General features: G+C 41.1%; 2 protein-coding genes across 4 annotated transcripts in view; one reads left to right on the top strand and one right to left on the bottom strand.

The window, feature by feature from the left end:
* The window catches only part of ctnna2 (catenin (cadherin-associated protein), alpha 2), a 148,022-nt gene that overhangs the window by 65,392 nt on the left and 68,843 nt on the right, over window positions 1-13,787 (bottom strand). The window contains exon 1 of one of the 3 annotated variants that reach the window (XM_037246379.1): window positions 9,234-9,239. The exons of the other annotated variants lie outside the window; for them this stretch is intronic. The gene's annotated coding sequence lies outside the window, so the exon portion shown is untranslated. Of the gene's footprint in view, window positions 1-9,233; window positions 9,240-13,787 lie in introns of those variants that run through there. 3 annotated transcript variants of the gene reach the window in all.
* Window positions 6,015-10,549, top strand: lrrtm1 (leucine rich repeat transmembrane neuronal 1). Its single transcript, XM_037246491.1, has one exon. The coding sequence runs from the start codon at window positions 7,432-7,434 to the stop codon at window positions 9,007-9,009; it is 1,578 nt and encodes a 525-aa protein (XP_037102386.1). The 5' UTR covers window positions 6,015-7,431; the 3' UTR covers window positions 9,010-10,549.

Raw genomic sequence — 13,787 nt, 5'->3', positions numbered from 1 at the left:
GTCAAAATGAGCTTACTGTTTGAGCTCTTAACCAAACTGTGTCAAGTGCACAATTTTAAGCAAGTGCAGCTCCACTAACCTGAACCGAGTGACAGGAAAACAAGCTTTTCAGACACACTTCAGTTCCATTACATTTCTCCAACATGTCACCTCCCAAAAAAAATGTAATACCATCATAAAAAAAAAAGAACAGGCTTCTGTATAACACCAGTACGTGTTTTTTTTACTTCACTACACCGTGCAACAAAAAAATGTGCATACTCAAGCATCCAAAGTAAAGGTGATGGTTGTCGGGGATCATGCAGGCTTCGGGAAAATATGTATTTCTGTAAGCCGGTATAATGACGAGTCAAGCTGCTCATACTAGTGGGCGATGAGATGAGGTGGCTCTAATCAGGGATTATTTAGGGAAATCATCCTCCAGTCAAGCAGCCACCAATATGTTATCAAACAGAAACATGCAAATTACAACAAGATGACTCTCGCACATTGCGTATACGGTGCCCAACACGGAGTCAGACATTATGTGCAAAAATGGCAACATACTTGAATCCCGAGTGCTCTTTCTGTAATGATACAAGGCACATGTTCCTCAAAGCCTGATGCAGTAGAATTATCATGGCCAACGCCGCCCTAATATCTATCCTTTGTCTACCTACAAAAAGCCTATTTGCTATTGATGAGATCAAGTAAGGGCAAACCAAAAATATAATGGCCACCTGTGAGATAGACTCAGAGCATGGAACTCATTTACTGTATCACCATTCCCTGGGGTGAGTTCGGAAATTCACTCTGACGCCTTAACAGCACTCAGAGTAGGTGTGTTCGGAGAGGAAGAGCGTGCGCCCTCTATTAATTTCTGGAGGCATTCTTGGTTCTAAACCAATCAGCAGCTTGTACTGTTTGCATCTGTACTGAGTCCCAAGTTGGAGTGCCCAGCGTGCGCTCTGGCACACACTTTCTGAACGTTGAAAGTGAAGCAGTGTGTGTTCTGAACGCACCCTGTTTTTTTGTTTAATTTAAATTTCGTACCTTAACTAGTATCACACGTCGCATAGTAGCCAAAGGTCCCGGTCAAAGAATCCTGGTCCTGGTATTTTGATACTGTAAATCTTTGTTGACACTTGTCACATATTAGTTGCCATGACTTCTACGACTTCTTCTACTTTGTTTTGGCAGTAGTGTATCATGCAGTAGGTGTTGTTCAATGCAAAACACGGGAATCTCCATCTTATTACTTAAAAATGCACACCGACAACGGTCAGAGAGACTCCTCATTTCCCCAAAACAATATGCAGATTACGACCTTGAAACTAGTGGGTGCCATTTATCAAACTGTTATGAAACAATACAAATGCGGGCCTTCGGGAAGACATATGAATCAGTCTACATTTGAATATTAACTACCAAACTAAATCAAAATGAACACTGATAGGATCACAATCAGACAAAGGCCGCACTGGTCTGCTCAATCAGCTATTTGTGTATGAAACGACAAAATATAATGTACCTAGTGACGATTAGCCTATTCAATTATGTGCCTGCTGCAGATAATTTTCCATAACCTACATAATTTAGTGGGTCTAGACATGCTTTGGCATGTAATGCGGCCACACAAAATGTCTGCAATGGCAGAACATATTTAATATTTACAAAATCCGCCATTCTTAACCAGACACAGTACTCATGCTGGGTCATGGACAAAGTCGGAGAAGCATTTGTTGATTTGATTCTATGTTGAAGTCTATTCTGTTCTGATACAAGTCAGAAATCATACAAAACACAAGTACTTTTTTTAGGCAGTGGATTGTTCCTTTTTAATGTTGGATGATGAAACAATTGCAAAATGTTAGATTCAGTGTGAGAAAGAGGGTGGCGTATGGTTCACACTATGTTCATCCAAGTGTGCCTCACATTGAACAAATCATTCTCATTGTATCCAAATGACCACAAAACATGACTTGGGCTAAGCATTGAGTTCAACATTCTTGCATCTTCTGGAGATTAAATGGGTTATTTGTATTTGAGGGGCCTCACACTATGAGGGAATAAGTCAAATGTTGAAACACTGAGCAAAAGGGAAGATATACGCACCCACTAGCACAAGGACAGCTTGTGGATTTTGTTCTCTTGTCAGAGGATTTACCTTCCATTGTCTACTGCCAGAGACAGCAGTCTGCTTTTTTAATCAAGGATGCAGTTTTGAATCCTAGTAGCTTCATGATGTGATAACAACTGTTTTTCATGGTTATCCACTGCCGCATCGGACAAAATCCATGGGATCTTGTCATCTAAACATTTTGACATTGCAAATGTAATATGTCAGCAAATGACTTTGGCTGTAATATTAACTTGAGGTATGCTGTAATTTTTCTTTGGCTATTTTGAATCACATATTCCACAAATGCAGACGTGTTAAAGGGTTTTAAAAGGAACTAATTGAAAGTGAGGCGGCTCGGTGGCGCACTGGGTAGCACGTCCGCCTCACAGTTAGGAGGGTGCGGGTTCGATTCCACCTCCGGCCCTCCCTGTGTGGAGTTTGCATGTTCTCCCCGGTCCCGCGTGGGTTTTCTCCGGGCACTCCGGTTTCCTCCCACATCCCAAAAACATGCTTGGTAGGCCGATTGAAGACTCCAAATTGTCCCTAGGTGTGAGTGCGAGTGCAAATGGTTGTTTGTCTCTGTGTGCCCTGCGATTGGCTGGCAACCGGTTCAGGGTGTCCCCCGCCTACTACCCGATGACGGCTGGGATAGGCTCCGGCACTCCCGTGACCCCCGTGGGGACTAAGCGGTTCAGAAAATGGATGGATGGATGGATAATTGAAAGTGAATTTTACATGTATTTTTAACATCCATTCATTCTCAACACTGCTCATCTTTGTGTAAGTACATTACAAATCAGTTACATTGTTTTGTTTTGACCACATTTTTATGGACTATTGAAGTACCTCCATCAAATATAAATGCATGGCGCTGCTAATTTTACTTTGATGCTAACGTTTTGATGGGGATTCAATTAAAAGATGGAGTCATTTCAAACTTTCAAGATGAAGGGTTTAGTGTGCTAAACATGAAACACAAGCCATCCTTGAACTACGTATTCATCTGCCTCCATCCTATTCATAATCCAAGGCTTGGAGACTTGCCTCATACAAGGAACCCTAATTATTGAGAAGTGAAAATCTTCAAGAATTGCAAGATTTTACATCACAGACTCAAATCTGCTCTTCAACAGTGTATTGGATATGTGAATGCTTCTGTTCATGCTGAGGCAATGAGCCAAAGCAGTCATGCAAAAAAAAAAAAAAATAAAAATAAAAAGACAATGCTTTTTTTAGACGGCAAAGTTAAAAAATAGCCTTGCTGGCTTCCGGGTGAATTTTTAGGTCACTGAAGAGCATGAAATAAAGTTAGTTGGCAGAAAAAGTAAAGTCACGCAACAGTGTTTGGTCATCTAGGAAGTCAGATGATAGAGTAAACCAAGCTTTAAATTTTACTATATAGAATAGCACCCTTAAGGCCATGTGGGCACCAACTACTCTGTTGCATCACGTGACCTACGCATTGGGTCACACAGCACCTAATTCTAATTTTATCTAATTCAGTATTGTAAAGTATTCCAGAGATGATGTTTTATTTCATGTGCCTCTGTCTATTATCTGTGGGGTGGCTGATGATGTCAGCTGGAACACATTACTCATACAATAATTGTTTTTGTTTTTTTTACAAATTGTAAGTAAACCAGGGTGATGACTCAATGTGTTTGATACTTGCTTTATCTTGACTGTACTTAGGACAAATGTGCCATTCTGAGATAACAACAATCTGGCTAAAAATACTGGCAGGTGTAGAAGTCTACTCTTGTTTTAGTTTGGAAAGGATGTTTGACACTCAGAGTCTGACTGCACTGTGTTGTGACATGGCTAAATCACCTTCTGCTTCTTCTGTCTCTAGGGGATCACCTTGCCTTGGACATACCGTGGCATGAAGCCATTCAGAAGGCCATCAAATCTCGCTGTGACTCACTATTCATGCACACATTCCAGTGAGCAGGACCAATGAGTATTTAGCTGGGTGAACTCTCTGTGAACTTTCCGCTGAAAATTAGTGTCTGCTTTTTCAAGAATGCAATGCATATAAATATCACGCCGAATGCTTCTCAGAATAAACTATTGTTCTTCTTTTAATGGTACAAATATCTCATTGCTCAGTTTATTTCATGTGTGCGTCTGTCAATTTCTCAAAGTTATGTTGATGGATCTATGATGTGTCTGTTCTGGAACACTGATGGTGCGTGTAGAGGCAAAATATGCATCACTGCATCAACTATCTTCCTCCTGTCAAATAACCTCTTTCAAACTACTTGCATTGTCGCAACTGCAACACTAACCACTGTAAGTATACTTGTTGGTTTAGCACTGCAGTGCGTGTGACCAAATAGTCCATTGAACAGTTCGGAAGTTAGGGTTTTAAATTGGAGCCAGCGAACCCACGACCTGGATGACGACAAGTGCTAGAGAAAATGAAAGGATGGATGTATTGCACTCTAATCCACAGATCCAGTGAGAAGATTGCCGCCTACTACACACTTATTTATAGAAAGATTGTGTAAATAATACAAGTCAAACACTATAGTGAATACACCGACTCGTGTCAGCCTTTTTTCCACTGCAAGAAACCTCAATCTGCTGAAGGTTGTGGTCCCTTGTGTACACACAACCATCTCATCCAACATCACTGACAGCCACACTTGTACAAATATCGCCACCACAATCCTTTCCCAGCAGCCCATCGACATTATCTCTGAAATGGATGGGCCAATTAGTCATCATCCACATTGTTTTGTTGGGCTCAACAGTCAAACTGATTCAATAAATGATTTCAATAATGGGCTTGTAATCATAGAGGCAGATTTTAGGGGTGGGAGGGGGGTTTGGCTGGGGTGGTGTTTATTTAAGTGATCACTCAAATGCATTCAGCCTAACAATACACCACAACCTCAAAGTACAAGCTACCAGAATGAACTGGAGTTTGCAAAATATGGTATTTTCTTTATGGTGTCTGTGTCCACTCATAGAGTATAGCAAAATTACAAGATGACTTATGAGACTATTGTTGAAAGTCTGGGTTCGTGTATTGATATCCAACTACATTAAAAGTAGCAGAGAGAGACACATTATCCATTATATGACTCAAGTCTGACATGTTCTATTTAGCGAATGACATGTCGCGCCGTCTCTAAGTAAAATGAACTCATTGAGCACAAAAGGTCAAGTGCGAAAAAACATACTGACACAAGCAATGGAAATCTTTGCAAAAGATCATCGCCTAATTAATCGGTGAATGACAACAAGCCAATGTGGGTGTCAAGAGAAGTCATCGGACGTCTGGAGAACAAGTATCTGGCTTTCTACTAATAATATTTGGCAACCTCTCAGATCCGTATGCAAAGTGGATAGTCTGGACCTAATTGACAATGACGGAAAATGCAAGACGATGGGATTTGTTGATTAAGCAGACAAAGCTTTATTTTACTCTAGCTATGGAATAAAAAAAAACGTTCTGACCAACTCACTCACTTAAAAGATGATGCATACGTATGTAATATTATTAATAACAGTATTTATATATCAACGCGTGTATCCCCTTATAATGAAGATATTAGGGAATGATTTATCTTTTTTTTTTAATCCAGATTTCTATTCATCTGATCTATTCAATTACACTTGGAAATTGTTTGCTGGTAAAGGTGCTGAAGTTAAATAAGGCTTAACTTCCATTCCCTGGATGAATGTTACTTCACAACTGTGAATTTATAAGCTGTTCCTTCACGGTGAGGTAAAAAAAAGCAGACATTATTTGGCACAATATGAGATATATAGAAGGAGGCAGAGAGACAGACAGGGAGAGGGGGAGAGAGAGAGAGAGAGAGAGAGAGAGAGCGAGACAGCGAGAGAGCCAGAGAGAGAGAGAGAGAGAGAGAGAGAGAGAGAGAGAGAGAGAGAGAGAGAGAGAGAGAGAGAGAGAGAGAGAGAGAGAGGGAGGGAGGGAGGGAGAGGGAGAATGAATTTCATTTAAGTGCTTGGTTTAAACCCAGCTCATTTGGAAGATGTAAATGTATTGGGCAGCAAAAGAACGGCAAGGAGGTAAGAAGCGAGAGGAAGAAGAAGAGGAGGGGAACAGCATGACCAAGTGAATGAGCAATCAAAGCAGAGAGAAAGAGAGAGAGACAGAGGAAGAGATAGAAAGAGAGAGTGCCTGAGTGAGAGAGAGTGCCCGAGAGAGAGAGAGTGCGAGAGAGAGAGAGCCCTCGGATTTCTGAGTGGCTTACGACACTCAGTGAACAGTCTGTGTTTCTGCATGCACTGTCAGTGTACCGGTCTGCTGCGAGGGATTGCGCGCTCCTTTGCCTTCCATATTTACCGCCCCTGCTTGCCTACCAGCACTAACCTTCAGCACCCTCTTCCAGTCGGCTGAAAAATCACCCGGAGAAGAGGGAAGAGAGTGAAACCTGCATGCCGCTGGGGATGCAAGAGGTGGATGCTTTTTTTTTCCCCCGTCTTTTCTTTTTTTTTTTTTTTACCGAGATGAGCAACTGACATGGAATATTGTCACGTGAGAAAAGAGTGAACTGGGTTCACCTCTTGATTGCATTTATTTATTTTCTCGCCACCATCGATCACTGAAAGCATGATTAACCGCTTGGACGGATTTAAACCTTAGAAGTTAATGACTGTTTCCAGAGATGGGCGATAATATATATCCTGGCAGACCTGCTGAAACTTAAGCAAGCAGGGGAGGAGAAAAGAGAACGATATTTAAAAGAATGTACTCTCATGATCATTGCAGCAGGGGACTGCGGAGGAGCTGAGGAGACAGAGCTCATGCATGCAGACTGGGGAACTTGTGCTTTCTACCATCTCCCCACTTGGATTCCTTCTCTTTCTGTCTCTTTCACTTGAAGAGAACTAAGACATTGTAAGCCTGCCAAGGATCTGGTGTCCACTGAAAGGAGAGAAGGGAGGGGGTGATGGTGAATTTGTACCACAGTGGGGTCCTTTTTAGATCCACACATAATTAGTGTCGGGGCACAAAGCGAGACGCTGAATGGAGATTGTCAGCTTTTGGATAGGGGTGAGTAGGAATCTTCTCAGATAAGATCGCTCCATGAGGAAATTTTTTCATCTCTTCTCTCCACCCACCATTTGATCTATATCATAAAGCAAGAGACTTTATCTTTCGCATTCCGGACAAGGATTTTCTTAGCTGACTAAATGAGAAAACAACTAATCCTGTGTTAATCTTAAATACTTAGAAGGGGGGAGTAAACCGAATAAATAACTCAAATATGATGTGCTACATATGATGTGATAGGTGGACAAACAATATCCAGAGTGAATGGACATTTGCTTGGTAAAATCCCTGGATATTTATGCTGATGGATTTCCTTTTAATTGGACTGTATTTAAAGTGGCCAGTGAAGAAGCCCCCTGGGTTGATTCTGTTTTCATTGGGCATTTTTTTAAGAATGGTTCCCATGGCGGAGGGGGTTTGCCCCAGACTGTGCCGCTGCGACAGCAAGCTGCTGTACTGTGAGGGCTTGAACCTCACAGACATTCCCCAAAATCTGAGCAGTGCCATGGGCTTGTCCATGAGAGAGAACAACCTGACTGAACTACGTGAAGGACAACTGGCCGGCTTGTCGCAGCTCACCTGGCTCTACCTTGACCACAACAACATTGACATTGTCGAGGAGGCTGCGTTTGACAAGCTAAGGCGGGTCAAGGAATTAGACCTGAGCAGCAACCGGATTGAGACTCTGCCAAATGGTACCTTTAGGCCCCTCCCAAATTTGCGCATCCTGGACGTCTCCTACAACAGGCTGCAGGCCCTCGAGCCTGACTTGTTTCACGGCCTTCGAAAGCTCACCAATCTGCATTTGCGCTACAACGCTCTCAAATTTGTGCCAGTACGGATTTTCCAAGACTGCCGGAGCATGCAGTTTCTCGACTTGGGATACAACCAACTGCAAAGTCTGGCACGGAACTCCTTTGCCGGACTCTTCAAGTTGACAGAGTTGCATCTTGAGCACAACGAGCTGGTTAAAGTCAACCTTGCCCATTTCCCTCGCCTGATCTCATTACGTACCCTGTATATGCACAACAATCGCGCAACCATTGTTGTCAACACCCTGGAATGGACATGGCATTTCTTGGATAAGATTGACTTGTCTGCCAATGAAATTGAGTACATCGAGCCACATGTTTTTGAGAGTGCACCCAACCTCAAGGTATTGATGCTAGACTCCAATCGGCTGACTTCTGTGGATCAGCGCATTTTGGATTCATGGTCCTCCCTGAACAGCATCACCCTGGGAGGGAACGACTGGGAGTGCGGCCGTAACGTTTGTGCCTTGGCCTCTTGGTTGAGTGCCTTTCGAGGGCAACGTGACAATTCACTGCTGTGTTCAAGCCCAGACACCGCACAAGGCGAGGATGTCTTGGATGCCGTCTATGCTTTTCAGCTCTGCGACGATCCCCCACTGGAAGTTACGTCAGCGGGTCTGTATGCCTCCACAAGAGACCTGGTCCAAGGTGGCTCTGTGTTCCTTGGCCCCTTTACACCCAACCCTTACGATGGTGAGGGCGGTGAAGTGGTCACCAGTTCTTTCACTGTCACAGTGGGACATGACGACCTGGAGAGTACCATGCAGATCCACAAGGTTGTGACTGGCACAATGGCACTCATCTTTTCCTTCCTCATCATTGTACTCATGTTGTATGTGTCATGGAAGTGCTTTCCAGCCGGAATAAGACAATTAAGGCAGTGCTTCAGCAGTCAGCGTCGTAAACAGAAGCAGAAGCAAAACATGCAGCAGATGGCTACGATTTCTACACCGGAGTACTATGTTGACTATAAGCCCAACCATATTGAGGGAGCTCTGGTAATCATAAATGAATATGGCTCCTGTACTTGCCAACAGCAACCTTCTCGGGAATGCGAGGTGTAACCCGGGATTGACAGCACGATGTCATCCTGATTGACTATCAGCTATTTTTTTTAATATGCTGGAAAGGAAGGATAAAATGTATATTTTGGCCACATTTTATGCAGCTTCTCACTGTGATATGGAATGAGTTTGCTTCATGCAGCTGATCGTTTTGCTGTGGATTTCCTGCTGTCTCTTCACTGATTTGAGGGTACGACGCAAAATGGGCTCCTGACATTTGGAACTGTTGATGTACTAGCAACACTGACAGAAATATATTAGAAGCTGCGCACATTCTTTGTTTTTTTTCCATGACTGATGGATATTTTAGCTTTAATGTGTCTCTCTACTACAGGACATGTAATTAAGCTGTGGACACACACAAACACACACACACACACACACACACACAAACACACTACACGCACACACAATGAAAAAAATATTTGTATTATGGTTAAGAATATTTGACCAGGGTCAAACAAAATATATTTAAGTTGGATTAAAACTGTAAAGAGTGTACAAATGTTAAAAGAAGCGCCACTGTGGATAAAACTGATGAAGATAGTTCTTTTGTAAACTAAAAAAAGCTTAAATAAATGAATTGCTATTCACAGTGAAATCATTTGTATGCGAGACGCTTATCAGAAAGGACGGATGACAACAATGCTGGGCAAGCAATACGTCTGAGTATCCTTCAACCAAAAAAACAACAGCAAAACTAGCTAACCAACTAGAAGATATGAAAGTGGCAGAGAGAGATTTGCTTCTCAAATGTAATGTCCATGATCTACATTTTACTCTATCTCTTTAAAGTCACGTGTGTTGCTTTATGTTTCACAAGCAGTGTGATTTGACCGTCTTTTGCTCTAAAATAACTTGATCAAGCCATTACATTCTGATCAGTTGGCACACTTCCATATAATATGTGTGCACCATACAAGTAAAGAAAGCAGAATGTCAAACATTTCAAAAATTTACGTCACTCCTCGTTTCTTACTTTTTTGGCTTTCCCGGTGACGTCACTGAATCAAGCACAGAGAGACCAACTACCATCTAAAGCGGACATATTTATATTTCAAATGCGGATTTAAATCACTAAAATAGAGCAACCCATCAGCTTCAAGGGAGACTTGAACATTCAATTATCTGTGTTTTCGTGTTATGTAAAATGTTTGTTGTACACATTTTCATGTGTATATACATATATAGGTATATATATACTTTTTTTGGTGTTGTGTACAGATGTTTTGTTTCCTGTCTTTTAACAAGAGCTGCTGAATTTTGTGGGCGGAGGTGGGGACTGTAAAATGGAGCTGGAGGATGTCGGCGACTGCAGAAAGAGGGAACAGACTGCTCTCTAGTGTGCATATATTCACAGAGTGTTGATGCCTTTTGCCAATTGTACACGAGATTATGACTCAAATTCCACAGCAGTGGACGCATACAACGACTGCAATGAATTTTGTGGAGGGAAAAAAAAAATGCAGCATCATTTTGTGTTATTTTGATATAAATTAAAATTATGTTTACAAAGTGTAATTCAGCAGGAATAAAAAAACAAAAAAACAAACATGTTCTCAGAATTCACTCAAGACAATGTTTCTAATAAAGGAGAAAGGTGACACATGAACTTTGGTTGAAATAGGGCCAATGGGGACATGGCAGTATCCAATCACTTTACTTTTACTAGGCTATGTAGCCATCATTGAATAGGTTGTCATACCCAAATGGGATTTATGGCCGAATTTTATGGCTTTCTGTGGATGGACAAAACTAAATTGCAAGCTATCAAAACTTATTGGACAAAATATAATTATTTACTTCCTGTACATACCTCATTCATATTAATATAAATAGCCACATTGTATATAATGTAAATAAGATAATATTACTTTAATTCTTTCTACTTTTGTAATGTTTATTGTTAGAATTTATTTTTCTTCATACTTATTTGCACTGAAAAGGGAGAAGCTCTCCAATTTCGTTATACAATTGCATTGTAAAATGACAATAAAGGGCATTCTATTATATTCTAATAATAGTTGAAGGGATACTGTTACCATTGTCCTTCAATAATTGTCCGACATTATAAAGATTTCACTATGCGCCCCTACACAATCATTTATATCTAAAGGGAAGTCCATTTCCGAACAATATGTATGTCCACATGCTATATATGAAGGCACCGGTACATGGCCTAAACGAATAATAACAATAATTGAAGGAAAAGGACTTGAGGATAGTCAAATCTAATGTTGAAAAAAAATATTCAAACTTTTTAACCGACATCAATCGCTACTCATGTTGAGGGGGTGAACTATTCAACTTTGAGGTAATTTATCAGTGAACATGTATCAAGGGAGGATAATGGTTATTAGTTGCCTTGTGAGATTTATGATCCAGTTCATATTTGACCCAATTGAAGACTCCAAATGGCTGTTAATCATGAGCTGATACCCTGCAAATGCAAAACGTTGCGTGTACAATGGGGTATAAGGACGAGGAAATAGATTCAAATTCTTCTCTCATCATCATATCTGTCAAGCAATTTTGTCCTTAACTGTCCTTCAAGGTGCGTCACTGTCTGCGTGACATGCGACTGATGAATCTTAAGAGTGTGAAGCTTCATTTATTTAAATATTGGATGGTGTCTGGCATTGAGGCCAATGGTGGCATCACCATTGATTTCGGTTGACTTTTTTCTTAACTAAGCGACAAGAACGAAAGGTTACGGAGAACAACTGAATATTTTAAAAGCTTAGAGTCCTAAGGGCTGACATTAAACTACTTTCAACTTATCTCCATTCCTGCTCACCTATACTTTCTCCTTTCCTTTCACCCCGTCTCTCACTGTTTCTCTCTGACAATAATAGCTGCACATGGAGGGGGGGAGACATAATTCATTCAACTGACATTAGATTATATCTACTTTACCTATGCCTGGATCAGATATCTGCTGGCGAACTAGATAAATAATGGTCAAGAGACAATAAAGTCAAATTTGAGCACAGTACCGATTCTGTAGTCGAGGTTACTTGATGGTAGGAAACTGACTGACTGACTGACTTTATTGTATGATTATTTAATCCCACAATGGCACATTGTGAGCATTGGGGGAAGTAGAAGAACGAGATGGTGACTTGCTCCAGGGCATCGGTCTAGTTGCAATTTCTTATTGTCTCCAATGGGACTCTCACTGTAACAGTGAGGTCCCGAAGTCCAAAGTTCATGAGAAGCTGCCGGCCTGCCATAACATGGTGTGATGCCTGTCTGACACACGACATAGTCTGCTTTTTTTCCTCATGTTCAGTGTTATGAGCCCAGCTGCATGACGTATAGCCCATTTATACCTTTACATGTGCACAATTGAGCACATGCGAACTGCACACACATGCAAAACAAACTGAGAAATAGTGTGATGTAGGTCAATAATGTTGCACGTTTACAATGGTATGCAACTACTGATACAAAGCGTAAAGGTCACAGCGATCCAAACATGAAATGTTGTGAAGCGCACAAAGAGGAACATTCTCTTGAGTGTGAACATCAGGTAAAAGGTCAATCATTACATTTCTAAGACCCTAAACAATACAACCACTTACAAGCTGAAATAGCGAGTTAAGTCTGTCTTAAGATGTTTGTGCGAAGTTGTGTTGAAACTGAAAGACTGCAACATTAAAAAAAGAGGTCTCTAGGTCACTGTGTAAAAAATGGCATACTAAGAGTCATTTATAAGTTATCATCTACAGTATAAGCCTTTCATGTTTCAACATAACACACCTCTACAATACGTAGGATTTAAATTAAATGTTGCTTTGGTGTGGATATAAAAATCCACAATTGGGCCCGAAATAGCTGCAAACACTGAAATTGGAATTGTTCATCCAATAGATCCAACCAGCCTCTAAACACAGACTAGCATATCATATTTTGACAGCTAGATCCGCCGACCAGTCGTGAGTATTTAATGAGCCAGAAGGGACAATGGCTTTTTTTTTTTTTCATAACGTGTTGGATTATGACAAAACGTCACTCCACCGACAGACCTTTAAAAAATGCCTTGCAGCAAACACATTGACACAAAAACGAAATCCTTGAAAAAACAAATTAACCTAGCTTCCTGTGAGGAGTATTGATTGAGCAACATTCTGCCGTGTCATTGGTGCGAGGGCTGTGCTGCATAATAAACATTTAACACCCCCTCATAACTAGATGCAGAGCTAAATCATGGGTGGCATGTACTGCAGTAGGCTGCAAGGAGACGGTGATGACGAATGGCAATGCGTGGGCGGCTTTGCACTGCTTCTTTTATAACAGGTGGGGTTATAATCAGGATCACCACACTATTAACGAACAGTGCTGTATTTGAACCAAAAAGCCATTTCAAACCAGTTTTCCCATTGTACACTCCCCTCTAAATGTCAGCTACTTTTTAGCACGCTATTACTACAAGTACAAGTAGAGCCATTTGTTTCAATACACTCATGCATACTGTGTATTCATTCAAAAAAATACGGTAAAAAAACTACACGTCAAACATTGCAGGGGTTCGGGATAAGTAAATCTGCATACATCTAGTTCTAGCACGACGAGTCACCCTCTCCTATAAAAGCAGCAAACTGTCGGAATATTAAATGTATTAAAACAGACAAGAGTCCAACGGGGCACTTTAATTATATTCATTACCTGGGATAATTCTCGGGGCAGCCTATAGCGACCCGTTCATTTACATGCAGTATGGGTGCCACTGAATAAATAATAATGACAGAGGAGTCATTATTCTTACGTACATATGG

Source organism: Syngnathus acus, chromosome 1, assembly GCF_901709675.1.
Source record: "Syngnathus acus chromosome 1, fSynAcu1.2, whole genome shotgun sequence".
In the NCBI taxonomy this organism is placed as follows: Eukaryota; Metazoa; Chordata; class Actinopteri; order Syngnathiformes; family Syngnathidae; genus Syngnathus; species Syngnathus acus.
The sequence above is the reverse complement of the archived record's forward strand: the minus strand, read 5'-3'. Positions and strand labels throughout refer to the sequence as shown.